Below are 20,568 nucleotides of genomic sequence, written 5' to 3'. Positions count from 1 at the left end.
GAGCCAACAACCGTACGCGGATTTCATCATCGTAGCTGTTATCGGTTATAATTTTTGACTCTAGATAAGAGAAATTATCAACGGTCTCAAAGTTGTAGTCTGCTATCTTTATTCTTCCCGTTTGACCAGTGCGGTTTGATGTTGTTGGTTGGTTGGTTTTCGGTGCTGACGTTGCCACCATATATTTTGTCTTGTCTTCATTGATGTGCAGCCCAAGATCTCGTGCCGCCTGCTCGATCTGGATGAAGCCAGTTTGTATGTCTCAGGTCGTTCTTCCCATGATGTCGATATCGTCAGCATAGGCCAGTAGTTGAGTGGACTTAAAGAGGATCTTACCTCTTGCATTTACCTCAGCATCACGGATCACTTTCTCGAGGGCCAGGTTAAAGAGGACGAATGATAGGGTAGCCCTTTGTCGTAGACCGTTGTTGATGTCGAATGGTCTTGAGAGTGATCCTGCTGCTTTTATCTGGCCTTGCACATTGGTCAGGGTCAGCCTAGTCAATCTTATCAATTTCGTCGGCATATCGAATTCTCTCATGGCCGTGTACAGTTTTACCCTGGCTATGCTATCATAGGCGGCTTTAAAGTCGATGAAGAGGTGGTGCAACTGATGGCCACATTCCAACAGTTTCCAGTTTCCATCGCTCGCCTGCCGCACAGAGAAAATCTGATTTGTTGCTGATTTGCCTGGGCGTATGGGGCTATCCGGCCTAGCAAGATAGCGGAGAATGTCATATAGATGGTACTCAGCAACGTGATACCTCTATAATTGCTGTACTGTGTGATATCTCCCCTTTTATGTATGAGACAGATAATGCCTCTTAGCCAGTCGTCAGGCATTGATCCGTTGTCCCACACCTTGAGCACAAGTTGATGAACCACTTCCTGTCTCACTCAACGATTTTCCGAAACCTGTATTGTTTTATATTTTTTGAAGCACTTTTTACGCGGCCTACAAGCGTATCGTCTTTAATGCTTGTGGAACAGCTTTCAAATTCTCAATCTTGTTGTAAACCATTGCTTTCGAAAGATCAGATTCATCTAACACATTTATCATTTCGGTAAAAAATGGACCTAAAATTTTTTTTAGAAAGAATTTAATAACTGCACAATGTTCGACGTTCCGCCGACGTTCCGTTTCGAAGTTCCGCCAGAGGTATTAAATAGGCAGTTCATGCACTCGGTGTAAATCAGTACCGCTGTGCCAATCTCGACGGGATTTCGATTGTGGTCTCCAAATCATTCCGTATCTGAACAGGAGCGCGCGATTATGCCTACGCGACATGCGGTCAAAGGGTAGTATGGGTCTTAGGGCGAAACGTGGATTGGTATCCACGATGGAGCATAAAACCTGGGAAACGCCTGCTGAACCAACACCAACAGCTCTAATGCCTAACCCTGTCTCCAACTCCCCGTCATGACTACTGGGAGCTCTCTTTCTTCACGAAAAGCTGCAGTTGGAAAAGGATGAAGGCGAGTCTCCCACGGCTGAAAACGGTACAAATTGAATCAACTGGTCCTCCAGGTTGAGGTTGACAACCCTACACGGAAAACCGAAGTTACGAAGCCACAACAGGAGCCTCGGATTGGACGGATAATACAACGACGAACTCGGCAACGACAAAGGAATAACGATTTGCGCATTCTCCCATGGAACGTCGCTTCGTGTACAGAGATGGAGATGCCAAGCAGCTAGCCGATACCCTGTCCCAATATAATGCTGATATAACATCGTTACAGGAGATGCGTTGGACAAGGACCAGTTTCCTGGAGAAGAGTTGCTACACTATATATTATAGCGGTCATCCAGTTAACCATGTGCTCGTAATAGGTTTCTTAGTCACTCTGCGCTTGCGAGGCAAATTTAGAACTATAAGCCTCATTAACGTTCACGCGGCTACAGAGAAGACTGCAGATTCGGAGAAGAACCCTCGAAGTCCGTCCCGGATATGATATGAAAATCATACTTGAGGATTTTAACAGTCAAGCAGGGACGGAGCCCGTATTCAGGTGATACGTTGGCTCCCGTAGCTTACATCAAATGATAACGGATAATCGCAATTCAATTAGCAGTGTCACATGAAATGGTTGTTGGAAGTACCTGGTCTGCGCGGAAAGCGGTCCACAAACATACGTGGGCCTCTCCAGATGGAACCACTTTCAACCAAATTGACCACGTGTTGATCGAACACCGCCACCTCTCAGCCTTGATGAATGCCAGAATATATAGGGGGGCCAACATAGACTCGGATCACTGGCATGGGGCTCCGATAAGAGGGAAATCGATGCCGCAATAAACGCAGTCAACAGAGATCCTGGAGATGAAGCATCAACCAATGATCTTCACGATCACCTGAAAAACGTTATCAGAAATACGGCCACAAACATACTTGGCCCCAGCCGCAAAAAAAATTGGAACTGCTCGTTTGACGATAAATGTAAGCTAATAACGGAACGGAAGAAGGCTGCATACCGAGTAATGTTGCATTCTCAAAGGGCGCGGACCCGCGCGCAGACTTATCATGAACTCCGTCGAGCGGAGAAGCGACGGACGGAAAAATGAAGGCTGGGAGAACCAATAGGTCTGTGAACTCGAGAAGTACAGGGGGAAACCGCACCAGTCGCGCAAGTTTTACCAACAAGTCAGCAGGATGAAGCCTTACATACTTCGATGCTCATCCCGCCGAGACAAAGAAGGAAATCTCATTTCCGACAGAATGGGCATATTGGAGCAATGGGTTGAGTACTTTAATGAACTACTGAACAACCAGAATATCGGCGAGCTGGAGGTCCTGCCCACTGAAGACGACGGAAAAATACTGCCACCACCAAGTGTAGGAGAAACAATCGGTGGAATTTATCGGCTCAAAAATCATGAGTCGCCAGGAGCCGATGGAATTACAGTCGAATTGGTTAAATATGGTTCATCAACTTGTGCTCAAGGTATGGAACAACGAATCAATGCCAGGCGACTGGCAAAAAGGCATTATTTCTCTCATAGATAAAAAGGGAGATATCACACAGTGCAGCAATTATAGAGGTATCACGTTGCTGAAGAGTCTCAATTTGTACTTTCCGAAACTGGCATTAGTTTTGGCGTGAATTGCAAAGTACGTGAGTAAAGAGTCAAAATGCACGCACTTAAAGTGAGATAGGACTCATTTTTGGAAACGACCAAACCCAAAAATTCGAAAAAAATCGCTTAGATAAAATCTAGGTCTCAAAATATGTCCCGTTCCGATATCTGCTCAAATAAATAAAATAAAAAATATTACCAATTTTTAGAAATTTACTGAAAAAGCCCCCTTAAATTCATCCAAGAACTACCAAATTCATAGAGGACCACATTTCGCATACACATGTAAAATTTTAAAGAAATCTGGCCATTAACGCCAAAGTTAAAGCGGGTCAAACTTGGCAACTTCGCGGGAATTTACTGCTTCCAAAGCCATATAAACAAGATGCTGACGTCATCATTAGCCATTCTGGCGCGTGAAATATTGAAGTCGCATTTATGAACAATCTACTTCTCCTCAGTCCTTTTTTAGGTTTTGTGTAAAAAACTTATGTGAAATCTAAGCCTCGAGAGATGTCCCATTCCAATATCTGCTCAAATAAACTTACTAATAGTATATTGCCAACTTTTGGAAATTGACTGAAAAGCACCCCTTAAGTTCATCCTAAAAGTAGTAAATTTTCCCCCTGTTAATTCCATTCTCAACAATACATTAATTGGACTCAAATCTCTATGGCCCATTCTAAAATCCAACTTCTCAGTTCGTCCTAACCTGAAACTCTATTGTTGTATACAACTCATCTGCCCGTTGATGTAATTTGTAGCGCCTACGAGCTAACGGAAGGAAATTCCTCTGAATATTCTTAGCCTCATACCATCCTCGCTCCAACCAAGCCGCCTACAACGAAGCCAGCATGATTCGTTTAGGCGTATTCCTCACCAAATCCCTCATAAAGTTCCTTTCACAATCCCTGAACCATGACAATAGCCTTATACGAGAATCCATTTCATTCCACATTAGCTCATCCGACCTCCCATTTAGAACCTAAACCTAAACCTACACTCCCAAGGCCGTAACGGAAGACTACTGCATTACCATCATCCATACAATGAACATCGCCCAGACCTTGTTTTCTCTACCTCTCAGTAACTTTTATCCTCCCCTTGTGCAGCCACCTTCCATCCCTTCACCCGTCTAATTTTCTCAAGCAGTCTTCATTATATGGGGTCTTTTTTCTAACTTTCCCCTACTAGTTCAGGCGGCGACTATTTCAAAATAGATACTCTCCGCAATCCCATCATCTTCTTGCCGAAATTGGTGAATCGGACAACTCGATCCACGAAAGAGTCCTGACCCTCTACACCAAATACGTCCACAACCGCCTTTCCAATACTGAGCTGAACCTTCCTACATACAGGAAACTCAGGAGAACCTGCCTCACACTTCGTTAAAGCACACCACTGCACCTTCCACTTCCGCGAATCAAGTTTTGACAACGAAGTTAATGGAAACATCTCCCAACTTCATTCTCTTTGTTTCCTTCCCTTCTCTCAACTTACCCGAAATTCGTTTAACCAAACACTCGCCGACCCAAGCCAGTGTGAAAACACCTTCTCTATCCACTTTCTCAGTCCAGAGTCCATCATGGCGTCCATCGCCACCACCAAAATTATAATAATCGATTGGACTTGACAAAATCCCCTCCATCATCCTAAAGAAATGCGCTCCTACCATTGCTCCCATCATGTCCTCAATGATCAACCACTGCCTTATCTTCGCCCACTTCGCAACAGATTGGAAGAGTGCTTGGACAGTTCCCATGCCAAAAAAGAACCAGAATCCTCTAAATCCGGATAGTTACAATCCTATCTCGGTCTTATCATCTTCCGCCAAGATCTTTGAGCAGATTATAAATGCAATCATTGACGAGCACTGTGACTCGACTTTCACTTCACCGACCATCCTAAACACTCGGTTGAGCATGCACCCCTCGTGATCAAATCGGACGTTCTACTGGGCTCCACCCGGAAGATGACGACCATAGCCTGCCTTTTCGACATAAAGAAAGCTTTAGACTCCCTATGGCAATACGGACTCATTTAGAAGCTTCCCGAAAGTCTTCTTTTCTATCCGCAAATTTGCAAGCTATCATAATTCTTAGCGTTATTGACGGGCGGAATTCCTAAGCTCAACTCCAACAACACCTTTCCTCTCCCCACTTAAGTCCGGCCGGCATCCCACAAGAAAATAGTCAAGATCCTTTGTGCAAAATTCTCAATATTAACGGAGATATAAGCGTTTAAAGTTTTTCCCAAGATTCATCGAAATCTCAAAAATTTTTCAGCCGCCCAGGACCTCCAACAAGGTTTCTTTCTCAGAGCTTATCCAACCGAAAAATCTGAAAAATATCACGAGATGTATCTTAACGAAATCTAGCCCTCAAAGTACATCCCATTCCGATATCTGAGCAAATAAAGTTAATAATAGTATATTAGCATATTTTAGAAATTTAGCCAACGAAATTATTTGATGACACTGAATACATCCCCCCTCGATCCAGATATTGGCCGTAACTTTGAGGTGAGACAATATAATCAACACAATTTTTTAAAAGAGTCTCTTTATTAAATAGATTTAGTTAAACAAATTATAATGAAGAGTAAGTGGTAAGCAAAATGAAAACAAATATTATTCTACAAAATATGAAACGGATTTTCTGAGCTCTCATTGGAAGAACTGTGGTGAGAATTCAGGGAAGGAATGTGCGTTTACCGATTAGCGACCAATGATGGAGTAGCAGATGGAGAGTCCGTTGGTAGAGTACTGGATGGAGGGGCATCTGGTATATCCGATACAGAAGGTGGAGGATGCTTCCGCTGCCTGATTCTTTTCACTATTTTCAGCACCTCCATTTGAAAATCAAGTGTATCACACTCGTCGAAATCTTCAAGAGAAGGGAGTAATCCTTTGAAAAATGAAAGGTGCCTATTTGGTTTTTCCTTCAGAGCTGCTATGATTTCTAATTCAAGAGGATCCATTTTATTTCTTTTTGATGCAGGTTTGTTGAGGGATGATTCAGGATTTTTGGCTGCTGTAGCATAATGTGGTATGTTTGGAAATGACTGTATGTTCTCATTTTTAACAGTAACATGTTCCACATCATCAAAATTTTCTGAGGGAGTTTCCTCTGTTTCTCTTTCTTCAAATATCTTGTCCAGGAACTGCAACTGAGATGCATAAATGTAGGCTTTCGCTTTTGATGCTCTTCCTCCTGATTTTACCTTACTTTTAGCAATCGACTTTTGGTATGAATGCCGCACTTGCGTCCACTTCTTCAGAACGTGTTTACCTAAAAGAAAAGATTTATTTCATTAATTTCTCTGATTTTTCGAACTTCACACTGATCGTGGGGCTATGAAACGGCGGACTTCCTACCCCCATACTCGTGAGAACCAATGAAATACCCCACTGAATATTAAGAAAATTGAAAGCAAACAACCGGGACCCCGTACCGCACACAAATTGGCTCATCAGACGGAGGCAGATCTCCTAAACACTGAGAGCCGAGTGATTCCACTCATAAAGGGGGCGTCAAGCAGTGGGGCCAAAGTCAACATTGGCCTACTGCCACCAACAGCCACTACCTCAAAAAGCAGTAGTAAATAAAAGCACGTTTGAGATCAGTATATAATCAGGAGGGACGCACAGGTGTCAAATAGCATGTAGTAGTAGTACGTGCGTGATCTAAAGGAAGACTTAAAACTTGAGGGTACCCCCAGACTCAAGACAAACCTAAGCCATCATTATCGGAGCCAAAAAGCTAGGAGCGGTGAGGGGAAGGCTTCCAAAAATCCAAACCTGAACTCAAGAGGGCGGAAAGCCGGGTAGGTCAGGGATGAAAGCAGGAGTCAGCCATTAGCTATGCTAGTGCGGCCAAGGGCATTCGACTAGCCATACCGCCGAAAATGCTTCTGAAGGAAATACCTACTCGTAGGGAACAGAAAATTATCGAAAACCTTGTCATCAAGTGGATGTTCAAGGGATGGAGTGCAAAGCTTGTGTTCACCGGGATACACCTTCGAGCAGGTCATCTATCGGTGGACTATGCGGCGAAGGGCACTATGGAATTGTTTAGGACTACAGTCCCTAAATTGCCAAGCTGGGAAGGAGCTGAATCTTCAACATGTGCTGGGGATGATACAACAGGGGTACACAGGCTGACGGTGTTGCTTTCTCAAGCCATATTGCTGGAGACGGAGGATATTACGGACCTCCTAATTGCTCAGAATAATGATCTCTATACGCGATTATGGAGAATCCTTAGGAGGAAGGTGGAGGACAAAGGTAGACTCCTCACGATCGGGGTAGATGACTACCGTCTGGGGGCAATCAAACCTTATCAATTATAAATTCGGTAATATATGTATGCACGCCCAAAAGGAAAAAACCAAGAAAAGATACTTTTGAAGAAATACCGAGTGGAATACCTACTAAGGTCCTCGAAGAAATCTCGGAGGCCCAGATCAGGCAACGGAGTAGACCTGTTGCCCAGTGAGGAGGAGGAGCTAGTCGACCTAGACCTGCATTTTCTAGTGTTTAGGGTGAGTAGCGACTTGCAGGAATGCGCCATGTCGAAGGACGATAATGATCCGACAATGGAGAAGAGCTCTAAACACTAACGGAGCACTAAGCAGCTCAGCACTAAGATAGCTCAGGTAAACCTCCACCACGCAAGAGCCGTTTCAAGAGCAATCTCCAATGACAACATTGGAAGAGTGCTAGCTCAATCACTTTTGGTGTACCGGGGACAGATTCGTGGTCTGCAAGGAAGAATTATGCAGGTAATTTGAGACTCTACTTGCGGAAAACCAAGAGCTTGCATCATTCTTAAAGATTTTTTAAAATACATACATATGCCTCTCAGAGTTTGCTGAGCGGAGACCTTATGGCTGTCCAAGTCACACTTGAAGCCCGTCGGGAGAACTTGAGAGGCAGTTGTAGCATCGGGCTACTTCCCAGGAGACAACATCCGGATCCCACCAGAACTAGTCGCTAAACTGGTAAAGATTTGTGGGAAGAGGGCGCTACCAGGCAGCGACACTAATCGAAGAGGTAATACCTTATTCTTAGTAATAAGTTAGAAATATATAATATAGGGAACACTCCGACATTCATGACACCAGACTCACTTCTTGTAACTCTAAGGAATGCTCTGATGAACAGGTTGGTCAAGAATTGAAGGATGTTGGATGAGCCATCTATATTGGATCACAGGATAATCAGATTCGACATTGAGCGCAACTCCGAAATAAAAAAGAAACAATAAGGAATTTCAGGAGAACCGATTGGGACGTGATATCACGAGCGAACTGGATTTGGCAATAGTTGTGGAAGACCTCAACTAAGTGGTCGTTGACACAGCTGAGACAGTTAAGTTATCAAAGGATGTACCTTCATGGAATAACAACACAACGCTATCAGGGAAGCAAAACAACTTCAATGATCGAACGAAGAACAGAAGCAACCATGCTTTACAAGGGTACAGCCAAAGCCAGTTCATATTTTCTGTCTGCCTGAAGAAGGAAGGAAGGTGCTGAGTGCGCTTTTGGACATCGAAGAAGGATTCAACAACACATGGCATCGATACGAGATACCCTGATCCGCAAGGGAGTGGCAACACCTTAACTTTCTGGATGAGCAGAGTGTTCTTGTCATGAATACTATTCAAGGTTGCCACCAGAGCCAGATAATATCACCGCTTATATGAAGTATGGTAGCGGATGAACTCCTAGGAGAGCTAACGAATTCTGGAATGCAAGTCCAGGGTTGCGCTGACGAGATGGTATTAATATGCAGGAGAAAATATGTGAAAGCCACTTGGTTATAGGGCATAGCGGTGAAACGAGAAACAGAGGGTACCTATGTGGAAGAAAAATTGTTCCTCTTTCTAGACGGTAAATCGAATTGCTGCTACTGATACTAAGATTTCATTTCTGTACGAAATGCTGGGGTAAGCGCACTAAAATATTCCAGATGGAAACATTCGTCACCTCTGTGGAATCGGAAACAGGTTCGCGGTTATGACATTAAGAAATGAAGAGGAACGTCTGAGGAAACTATACTGGGCAAACCTACCAGAGATGAAAAAGTCTAGGGTGCATATGGGGAATACGAATCCAGGCGCGCAAAGGATTATTTAAACTTGACCTAGAAGAACTTTTGGATTAGACTTCAGAAGTTGTTTCATTCCGAGAAGATTGTTTCAGTGATTTAATTTTAAAAAAAGAACCAATTTTGTTTTTCCTTTTGATTCGAGAAATTATTTTGAAATACATTCTTCAAACGAAATGTTGTGGTATTGATTCAAAAATTTTGGTTTTATTGATTGCTGCTCTTTTATTTGATAAAATTGGATTTTCCCACGATATCATCACCCTCTATGTCCAATTTTCCAATCGCTTCAATCGCCCACCGCGCTAACAAATCCGGAAGTCAATAACGCCAACTGGTGGCTCATAAACCAATCCCTGAAAGCCCGGCTCTACCAATTCCAACTCCCTCTGAATCAGAAAATTCCTAACGATACCATTGACAGTGCGATTCGTCAATATACTGAAATAGTTCAGACCTTATGTGACGAATTCGTAACAACACGCTCCCTCAACATCTGTAACCCTACCTCCCTCCCGGATGACACCTTTCAAGGCCTCCACTACAAAAAAACCTAGGACGGAGATTATTTAAAACTAGATATTTGCAGCAACCACTCCTTCCATAAGAACGAGATCCATGATCTCGAAACCTCAATCCGTGAAAGCATCTTCACCCTGGATACTAACTACCTCCACAACCGCCTTTCTAATATTGAGGTAAATTCAAACACGTACAGGGAGCTCAGGCAGATCTCTCCGCCACTTTGCAAAACTGCCTGCCGTAACAACATATCTCCTCCCGAAAAAGCAAATGTCCTTGCTAACCATTTCGTGAAAGCGAAATCTCTTCTCTTTACATGCTTCGCTAAAGCTTAGAAGCACCGGATAACTCCTTTCAATCCTCACAGTCCAACACGCAAACAGTAGATAAACCAGGCCGGACTATTCCAATATGCACTCTTCCCAAGCACACTTACTGGTTCAATCTTGCGTATCAACTTCATTAAGCTCAAGATAGTCGCAATGTTCATGAGACAGAGCTCATAGGTCAACTGGGTTTGACAAAATTCCTTCCATACTCCTTAAAAACGCTCTGTCTCCGTCAACCCTTTCCTGTCAACATTATTCAACCATTGCTTACTGAAGGCTAATTTCCCTTCGGGCTGGAAGCGTGCTCAGATCACACCCATCCCAAAGAAAAACGAAAATTTTCTCCTCCCGGTTAGCTACAGACCTATCTCTATCCTTTCAACCTCCGCGAAATTATTCAAGCGGACTATCAAGTTAATGATAGATAAACATTGCGATAGAAATAAGTCTATTCCCCGACGATGATGAAGTCGACTCCCGACTTCATCATCATCCGGTTGAAGATGCCCTCCTTGCTCTGGAAACCGTATGGCAATATGGACTCATTTATAAGCTGAACAATATACTGCACTTCCATCCGCACCTCTGTAAAGTAAACTGTAAGCTTTCTCGAAGGGTGGTAATGCCAGGTAAAAGTTCAGCAGGAACTATCATCTCTTTACTCCAATCCAGCTGGAACCTCATAAGACTCAGCCTTCTGCGCAATCCTTTTCTCACTCTTTATTGCTGATACCCCGAAAGCTGCATCCACCAACCTACAGAAATGCCAAACAATTGTATTGAAGTCCTTAAAAACCCGTCCTCAAAGTGAACCAAGTCATATACCTTGGGGTCCTATCTAACATTCCTGATATCAAAAGGGTTTTAAACTGTGTAAATATCGCCTTCAGATCATTATACGATACCCCATATTCCACTTTGCTAAAAGTGAAAATGTTCTGCTATAATCCGAACTCCTAATCACTTTCGGCTTCATTTCTCCTTCTCCTTATCAAATGAGGAGGCTGGGTCTGAAGAAAAAGCAATTCGTCCGCCATTGTACTACTACTTACTACTACTTACAACAAGGGTAACTGCCTTTTTGATAGGAAAGGTAGAGCAGTCCTCTACACAGGTCGCCACTCCCAAGCCCAATACCTTGCTCCACCTAAACAAAACAACTCACAACGTACATAACCCACGATGCCTTCCTAATCCCTTGTCGATCCTTTTCCTCCCATCTCTGCCTAAATTCCAAAAATTGTCGGCAGTAAAGATTGAAGGTTTTTATTAACTTTCCTCCAGGTACTCATCTACCTACCATCGACAATATAATGAAATTTTATTAGGATTAGTTTAATAGTTTTAACATTGGATTACGTTTGCTATTAAGGTTCCAGTGACGTTAACTCTTTTTCAAATTGTGATGTCCATATTTATTAATAAAAAATGTTTGGCAAAAATACTTTTTCAAATACTCACCCACTTCGGTTTTTTTAATATCGTCAAATTCGACAAAATTGGCCACAATTTCAATACAAACGTCTTTCCACGCTTCTTGCGTCTTCAATTTATCCTTGTACTTTTCACATGTTCTGTCCCATAGCACCGGTTTAGATTTCACAGCACAAATCAGCCGATCCACATCGATATCCGGTAAACAGTTCATTTTACCCAAAAAAAAAAAACAAAACAAAAATCCGACAACTTTTAACAACTCATCGTTAAGATCCACTCGCTGTGAGCTCAAAGTCGAAACTGAACGGTTCGTGTGCGCCTTCATTGCTTTTTGTTCGCTGTACACACATTCGAATCGTACTCAAAACTGATAAAACCTATTCGTGTCGGGCAAGTATTGGGTGCCATACGGTTTCGATTAGGTACCCAATGGACACCAAAATCACAGTTTACTCCGAGAACAGACAGGACACAGAGTCGAGTGCTGACAGTGAACGCGTAAACATCGAGAATAATCGAGAATAATGAAGTGGAGTGATGAGATAATTTGAGAACAGTGAAGTGCTAAAAAGTTTAAAAAGAAGCGTCCTAAAGGAGGCAGATAGCCAAACGCAGTTAAAATACAAGCGGCCAAGAGACACTCTCCCCCAGCGGCGCCAAGAGTAGTATGATCAACAGACAAAACAAAAAGAGTGAAGTTTCAATATACAAAAACGGAGTTAACACAAACGTGCTAGTGAAAACAAGTGAGGAAAATGAATACGAGCAGATGACTGCCGATCAGATTAAGATTGCCAAGTTGGAGCACACTTTGACAGAAGTAATGGCAGAGCTTCGCGCAGCGCGTGCTCTGAACGAAAAACTTTCGGCGCTTATTGACAACTTGAAGAAGAGGCTGGAAGAGAAAGAGATGCCAGTAAAAACGGAAAACAACAAGAGGATTCGACTGGAGATCCCGTCGGCTAGCGAAGACGACAACGAGTCACCGGCTGAAGAAGAGCCTTTTGCGGACAGCCACTCCGAAGAGGCGTCTTCAATAGACGAAGACGAAACAGACGTACAAGACGACAAGACTGACGACTTTCCGCCATTGCCACCGCCGAAACCAGTGGTGCAGCTTCCACCGCCCCCCAAACCAACAACAAAGGTACACCCAGTTATTTCTAAAGTAGTCCCCAACGCGGAGAAGAAAAAGGACTGCACAGTCCCAGTAATTTTGAGGCAACCTGAGATCTGGCCCCAAGTGAAAAGGGAGTTGAAAAAACTGAAAATAAAAATTTCAGAGGCGAGAAGGATCCACTTAGGAATCCGAATCACACCAGAAGAACCGGCTGATCACCGGAGATTAACAAAATTCTTGAAGGATAGAAATATCGAATTCCACACTTTTCTTCTTCCAGAAGAAAAGAACCTGAATATTATAATTAAAGGCCTCCACGGAATTGATCCTAACTATATCAAGGAAGACTTGGAAGACCAAGGATTCCACCCGATAGAGTGTTTTTTCTTGAAATCCAGAAATGGATTTTCAAATCTATTGAAGGTGCAGGTTCCGAAAACCGAAACCGAAATATACAATTTGAAGGCAGTATGCCATCTTTTGGTCAAAATAGAGAGCCAAAAACCTAAAACAAATAAAGCGCAGTGTCATAACTGCCAGCAATTCGGACACGCGTCCAACAATTTTTTCGCACACCCTAAATGTGTGAAATGCGAAGGTAATCACCACTTCTCCCAATGTCACAAAAAGCCGGAGGAAAAAGCGAAATGCTCTAACTGTGGAGGGGAACACCCGGGTAACTATGGAGGTTGTTCACACAACCCGAAGAATTTAAAAAAATCTTTCGCTCAAGTTGCGAAAACTCAAACGGTATCCACACCACCACCCACTCAACCTTCTGCAAAATCTCCACCCATTAAAATGGAGAACATTATGACTGAAATGCAAACACAATTTCAGTCCATGTTTGAAAACATGATGTCTCAAATGTTAGTCCCTGATTTCCAGAAGGCGAACTGGAAACTTATCAACCGCACCCTTAAATCCAGACTTGAACCTCTCCTCCTCCCTACCAACGAAACAGTTTCCAACGACACTATAGATTGGACAGTTCGTCAGTACACTGAAGCAATTCAGCAAGTATGTGACGAACTGATACCTTCTCGGTCCGTTAACTACCGCAACCTTATGTCTCTCCCAGACGATATCCTCGTGGATATCAAATACAAGCGTACCCTAAGGCGGAAGCTATTTAGGAATAGATACTCTCCGCAATCCTTTCCTCTCCGTAACGAAATCCTTTCCCTTGACAGGTCAATCCGCAATAGAATTTTAAACCTCTACACCAACCACCTCCACAAACGTCTCTCCAATATAGAGCTGAACCCTGATACCTTCAGGGAACTCAGAAGAACTTGTCCTCGTCTAGGCAAGTCCTCCCAACAAACCACCATCCTCCCACAGAATATCTCAACTCCCGAAAAGGTGAACACCCTAGCCAACCACTTCCTCCAAGCGCACCATTACACCCTCCACATTCGCGATCAAGACTTCGAAAGTGTTGTGAGCGAAACAATCGAAAAACTCCAATCCACACCAACTTTTTACCTACCCAGTCCCAACCTAAACCTTTTCTCTCAACCCCTTACCCATTCCGATGAACATAATGATGTTTCTCCCATCCACTTTGTCAGCCCAAGTTCAGTGGAAGCTGCAATTGCAGCCTCCAAGAACAAAAAATCAGTGGGTTTCAACAAAATCCCTTCCATAGTTTTAAAAAAGTGCGCCCCCAACATTTCCACCACACTCTCCAAAAATGCTCGCATAGTCCCCGTCCCAAAAAAGAACCTTAACCCACTAAATCCTGATAGTTACAGGCCTATCTCCATCCTTTCTTCCTCCACCAAAATCTTCGAGCGGATTATCAAATCCCTCATAGACGAGCATTGCATTTCCAACAATACTCTACCCGAGTTCCAATTCGCCAACCGAACTAAACACTCGGTTGAGCACACACTGCTTGTCCTCAAGACTTATATCCTCCTGGGCATCAATCGGAGGACACCCACCATAGCCTGTCTCCTTGACCTAAGGAAAGCTTTCGACTCCGTATGGCAATACGGACTCACGTGCAAGCTTTCCGAAATCCTCAATTTCCATCCGCACCTCTGTAAGCTAATTCTTAGCTTTCTAGATGGGCGGAAATCCTCAGTCAACATCCAGCAACACCTTTCCTCGTCCTATACTTGCTCCGCCGGCATTCCTCAGGGTTCAGGGTTCCTGTCTGCAACCCTTTTCTCTCTGTTCACCGCAGACATCCCCAAACCACCTCCACACCCGTGTCCATCCACATCCACGTCCAAAGACATCTCCCGTGGTGAAGCGCGTCTGAATGCTTATTTGGACGAACTTTACTACTAACTTTCCCTAAATCCCGACAAGTGTGAGATCATCGTCTTCCATGGAGACATGAGGATGACGCCGAAGATGTGGAGTGACACCAAATCACTGTCACTCACAATCCACGACGAGCCCATTCCCACTGTTAAAGTAGTCACCTACCTCGGGGTGACAATGAACTCCCGCCTCTCCCACGTACCACAAATAACCAGGGCACTAGGCCGTGCAACTGGTGCCCTCCGGTCCATGTATCCTATCCTTAAATACAACATCCCAACTCCCAAAAAGGTTAAGCTGTTTTGCTATAAACAGCTCATCCGCCCACTCCTCATCTTCGGCTTCATCTTCTGGTCCGATTGCTCCCCATCCCAAATGGAGCGACTCCGCCTCAGAGAGCGCAGGATCTTTCGCCACTGCGCCAACATCTTCAAGAACGAGGACCGCTCCAAGTACATTTCCAACCAGATCCTCTATGAATCCTGCCAAACCCCACGCATCGATGCCTTCCTTGCCCGTCTTGCCCTCAACTTCCTGACCAAGTGCCAATCCCATCCCAATCCTCTTGTCGCCAATGCCATGCAGATTGAGATCGTGGAAGATAACCTTCTCCGGACTCATCTGTTTCCCCAGATCCTCCTTTCCCGCCAGTCACAGAACCGTCTGTTCGATTCCCTAGGCAGAGTAGTCTTCTACACCGGCAACTTCTCCGACTCCCAATTTTTTAAACCTTCCCATCACTAGCACCGCTCCCAGCTTTTAATTACCATCCCTCCCCCGCACCTCACCCATCCTATCCCAGTCCTGTTGTTTTTGCGAAATTGTTGTTTTTTTGCGAATGGACTTGTCCAGTTCGCGGATTTCAGTGAGGAGGTGAGAGGATTGCGGAGAGTATCTATTCCTAAATAATCTCCGCCTGAGGGTCTTTTTGTATTGGATGTCGGATAGGATATCGTCGGGAAGGGTGATTAGGTTGCGGTAATTTAGGGGACGAGAAGGGATCAATTCGTCGCATACTTGCCGAAATGCTTCGGTGTATTGACGAACTGTGAGGTCGATGGATTCGTTAGGAACTGTACGGTTGGATGGGAGTAGGAGAGGCTGAAGTTTGGTTTTGAGGGCAAGGTTGATATGTTTCCAGTTTGCACGCTGGAAGTCGGGAACTGAGGGTGGGGTGGACCGAACGACTCTGTCCGGGAGTCTTATGTTGAGGATAACGGCATCGTGATCGCTGATGCCGGGGACCGTTTCGAGGAAGGGGAAGGTGTTCGGGTTGGGAATGACAGTCAGGTTACTGCTGATCAGGAAGTGGTCTAGGTAGGAATGGTAGTGTGGTTTGTTGAAGGTCGGGAGTGCCGGACTGAAATGGGCTAGGTTGATGTTGGGATTTGAGGTTGTGAGGAACAGGTGGAGCTGATCCCCGTTGTGGTTCGACCGTGCATCGAACCAGGACGGGTGTCTGACGTTGAGGTCTTCACCTATAATCAGGGAAAATTGTTTACCGGGAGAGCGGTATTGGGACGCGCAGAAGGATTTGATGCGGAGAAAGTCTTGGGTGTCGAGGGATTGGTTGGGGCAGTATACAGAGGCTACGAAGACCGGGGTTGATTGGGATTCGAAGGAGCCCAGCGAGATTTCGATGGATTTGAAGTTGTTGAGAAGTGGGTGGATTTGGGTGACCAGGAATTTGTCGGAAATAAGGACGGCAGTTCCGCCACAGGTGTCGCGGCCTTGAGGGTTGGACTGAGGACGGTCAGTCCGGAAGAGGTTGAAGTTGGGAAAGGAAGGATTGTATCTATAGTTGTGTATCGGGTTTGTGCTCGCCAAGGAACAGCTCGAACTCATGTCTGCGGGCACGGCCGATGATTGAGTTGATGTTCAACTCAAGTATCTTAACGTCCATTAATGGATGTCAAGATACCGACCATTGAGTTGAACATTTGCAAGAATTCTTGCGATTTCCTGGCGAACTCAAGGAAGTCTGGGTTGGAGATGGTGGTGGGTTGGGCAACGTTGTTGGGTGCCCGGGGAGAGGTTCCGCTTCGTGCGGCGTCGGCGAAGGACACGGACGGACGGATGAAGGCTGGGTTCGTGATAGGACGACCAGCGGGGCGGGGGGTAGTCGAGGGGAGAGGGCGTGAGGGAGGGACTACAGAGTTCCTCCGCGACGGTATTGCTTTATACATATTGCAGGCTCACATCGATTGGTATGAGGATGCGAGGTCCATCTAAAAAGTCTCCCTGAACCAAGGGATACGGCACCCCACATTATCCTTCCCATAATGTGAGCAATCTGTTATTTTAGAAGTTACCTCTATGGCAACAACTTTAGGATCTATACAGATCAATAACCAATTAAATTTGCACACGTCAAATATCGAGGGAAAGACGTATCGCAACACAACGCTGGCTATTGAAATTAGGCAAATATTAATTCGAAAGAGAAGGCTTGAAGAAAGATATTTATGTGGTAAACTTTCTAAGTTGACCTTATCAGACAGACATCCACTCCAAAAAGAAGCGATTAAAGACAATAAAACAAATTCCTGTTCAGAACTGAAAGAAGACGATCAATCAACAGCCGCAACGAATCATTTAACGGAGAAAGAATTGTTGGACTACCTCCCCATTAAAGGATATCGTATTTGCCAAAAATTGCACGTACCCTGGATAACTATTTCACAGAAGCTACAATTCCATTGCTCTCCCCTTTCAAAATTGATCTTTGTCGATTGACTATCGACTCATAGAGGAAAACTGGCTATGAAATTTTACTCTTTGGAAAGATGTATGGTAGTCCTGAAAAGGACCTTTGGGTTTTGTGAGGAATCCTCAATGAAATAGAGATCGACCCTATTCACAATTTACTTCTTGGCTGCCGCCTTTTTCGGAGCCGCTTTCTTTGGTGCTCCTGCTGCCTTCTTGGGCTTTGGTGCCTTTTTAGCTACTTTAGGGGCTTTCGCTTTCTTCTCTTTTGGTGCCTTGGCCTTTACAGTTCCAGATTTCTTGGCTGCTTTAGCGGCACCAGATGCTGCCTTTTTCGCTGCTGCAGGTTTCTTGGGTTTAGCTGCTTTCTTCTCACCCGCCTTCTTTGGTTTAGCGGCGGCTTTAGGTTTCTTTGCTGCTGCCTTCTTTGGCTTAGCCGCCTTTTCCGTCTTCTCCTTAGCTGGGAGTTTGAATGAACCGGAGGCACCACTTCCCTTAGTTTGCACCAATTTTCCAGAGGCAACAGCGCTCTTCAGGTACTTCTTGATGAAAGGAGCCAGTTTCTGTACATCAACTTTGTAGTTGGCGGCCAAGTATTTCTTGATGGCAGGTAGCGATGAACCTCCACGTTCCTTCAGAGACTTGATAGCGGCGTTCACCATCGAAGAAGTTGGGGGATGAGTTGGTTTTGATTTCGGCTTCTTCGGTCCACCTGCTGCTTTCTTTCCTTTCTTCGGGCTGGCTGCGGCTGGGGCGGCGACTGTTGCTGATTCTTCTGCCATGGCAAATCGGTTTGAGTACTAGATAGATCCTGAGGGTATAAACACAAACTTCACAGTTTGACAATGTCTGGTAACCCAAATTTAACCAAAGGCTTCAACTCATGAGAATCGCGATGAACGGCTGTCGACATTTTCTATTTCATTTCAAACAATTATTGAATAATAGTTGGAGTTACTCAAAAGTTTTTATCATTTAATAATTATACCCTCCACTGATATTATTTGCTGCGTTAAAATCAGATTTGAGAGAAATTTCTCCATATACTTTATGACAATTCAAATAAATTTGTATTGAAGATTATGAGATATTTCAAACCGCAACATTACTGCTACGTTTTCCTTAGATGTAGTCCGAAGTTTTTAAGAGTTTTATTAAATAATTATTAAAATAGTAATGGAATGTTGATATCCAAGCTATCTGGTAATATGTTGGCTTTATGCATCATAAAAAATGGCAACCTTATGTGGTTTACTTTGCAACCCAAACAGCTTCCAAATACAGAGGGTTCCTCTCGTGTCCCCACTATTATTGCTGCCATTTGCTTAACATACATTCGGCATGACCTATTTTTTTATTTATTTCGAACTAGTAAAATCTTTTAGCATTTACATGTTTCGAATAAGATTTATTGCTAATGAAGTAAGTTCTTTTGTTTCGTAAAAGGTACGAAATTTCCCCTTTGTCTTCCATTAAAAATTCTTGTCACAGTTGAACGACCGAATGATATGCTCAACATTTGCTGCATATAATCATTGAATTATTGACAAATTTATTAAATGTAATTCTAAATGAAATAGTTTGCTGTTATAAATATCTGCAGCTGACTTGTCCTATCATCATCATAATCATCAACGGCGCAACACCTGGTATCTGGTGTAGGCCTGCCTTAGTAAGGAACTCCAGCAATTCCGGTTTTGAATCCACCAGTTCCATATCCCTAAGAGCTGTCTGGTATCCTGCCCTATGCCATCGCTCCATCTGAAGTAGAGTCTGCCACTTTCCGGGCTAGAACATCCGCACCCATATTGATTTTTTATATTTACATTATAGTCTCCTATATGTTGTGTGTCCGGGTAGCTGAGTGGTTAGAGCACTAGGCTACCGTACGGAAGGTCGCGGTTCAAATCTCACTGGTGACAGTGGAATTTGTATCGTGATTTGACGTCGGATACCAGTCGACTCAGCTGTGAATGAGTACCTGAGTCAAATCAGGGTAATAATCTCGGGCGAGCGCAATGCTGACCACATTGCCTCCTACAGTCTACTGTAGTGTACCGTTATGGTCTTGAATGAAGTGCTCTAACACACTTCAAGGCCTAGATCCAATATGGATTGTTGCGCCAACGATTATTATATTATATGTTGTTGGTTCTTTGTTTATTAGTGCTGACGTCGCCACCATGTACTTCGTCTTGCCATTATCAATGTGCAGCTCAAGACCTCACAACAATTGATCATCCCGGTTTGTTCTTCCCGTAATGCCAATATTGTCAGCATTGATTAGTAGTTGGTTGGACTTGAAGAATATGGTCCCTCTCGTACTTTCATCAGCACATTTCACATTGACCAGAATCCATTAAGATGAGAGTACGACTGTTGCACACCTTAGCACCAACACGGTCATCAAGGCTGATAACCAACTAAACTCCCCTAACAGGTTTGTCAGTCGTGAACACTGACTGCGCGAGATCTTATTTTGAATCGGATGGCATGTGCTAGAGCTAACCCGAATGCTACCAGTACGGCGAGATAAAGCTCAGGGTTCTTGGTCGAATAATATTATCTCCTTACAGAAATTTTCTCAAACTACCCGAGGTAAGCTACTCTACTGGAGACGTAGATCCTTGAGGTGGGTTGAAGCCACCGAAAATGTCTTCCCAAAGGAGACTCCTTAAAGGCCTCACAATGGAGGGGACTAAATAAAAGAAAAATAACGCGCAGATTGAACGACGAGAAGAGATTAACCTTGAGTTCAATCATTCACCCTCGCGACGAGTGGCCGCCGTTTCCATTTCCTTTGCATGGGGGCCCGATGACATGGTGGCCCTACGGCGGCCCAATTCATCCTAATTGTTCACCCCTGCCGCTTCAAGCATAATGGAGGAAACCGTACACATATGGGAGGTCGAAGAGTAATTATTGAGTAATTAATTACACTTCTTCAAAAAACTTGTGGCGCAGCAGGATTCGCAGCATTTATTTC

The 20,568-nt window shown here is 44.1% G+C and overlaps 2 protein-coding genes across 3 annotated transcripts; both read right to left on the bottom strand.

The window, feature by feature from the left end:
* Positions 1 to 5,631: 5,631 nt before the first annotated feature.
* On the bottom strand, positions 5,632 to 11,762 carry LOC119655256. 2 transcript variants are annotated; one of them, XM_038061051.1, is made up of 3 exons: positions 11,504 to 11,762; positions 6,302 to 6,369; positions 5,632 to 6,247 (listed from the first exon to the last, which is right to left on the bottom strand). In XM_038061051.1, exons 1-3 carry the CDS (start codon positions 11,688 to 11,690, stop codon positions 5,789 to 5,791), a joined length of 714 nt encoding a protein of 237 aa, XP_037916979.1. In that variant the 5' UTR covers positions 11,691 to 11,762; the 3' UTR covers positions 5,632 to 5,788. The 2 variants fall into 2 exon arrangements, with proteins under 2 accessions (XP_037916979.1, XP_037916978.1); XM_038061050.1 differs by having other exon boundaries at positions 5,634 to 6,369.
* Positions 11,763 to 17,740: 5,978 nt separating this feature from the next.
* On the bottom strand, positions 17,741 to 18,480 carry LOC119655334 (histone H1-like). The gene has a single exon (XM_038061178.1). It carries the CDS (start codon positions 18,362 to 18,364, stop codon positions 17,741 to 17,743), a length of 624 nt encoding a protein of 207 aa, XP_037917106.1. The 5' UTR covers positions 18,365 to 18,480.
* Between the last annotated feature and the right edge of the window lie 2,088 nt (positions 18,481 to 20,568).

This window comes from Hermetia illucens, chromosome 4, assembly GCF_905115235.1.
Source record: "Hermetia illucens chromosome 4, iHerIll2.2.curated.20191125, whole genome shotgun sequence".
NCBI lineage: Eukaryota > Metazoa > Arthropoda > Insecta > Diptera > Stratiomyidae > Hermetia > Hermetia illucens.
Note: the sequence above shows the minus strand (reverse complement) of the source record. Positions and strands in the feature narration are given on the sequence as shown.

Coding starts and splice junctions, on each gene's coding strand:
- LOC119655256 (XM_038061050.1), bottom strand. CDS start 11,690: ATGAACTGTTTACCGGATATCGATGTGGATCGGCTGATTTGTGCTGTG. Junction 6,370..11,503: donor TATTAAAAAAACCGAAGTGG/GTGAGTATTTGA, acceptor CTTTTCTTTTAG/GTAAACACGTTCTGAAGAAG.
- LOC119655334 (XM_038061178.1), bottom strand. CDS start 18,364: ATGGCAGAAGAATCAGCAACAGTCGCCGCCCCAGCCGCAGCCAGCCCG.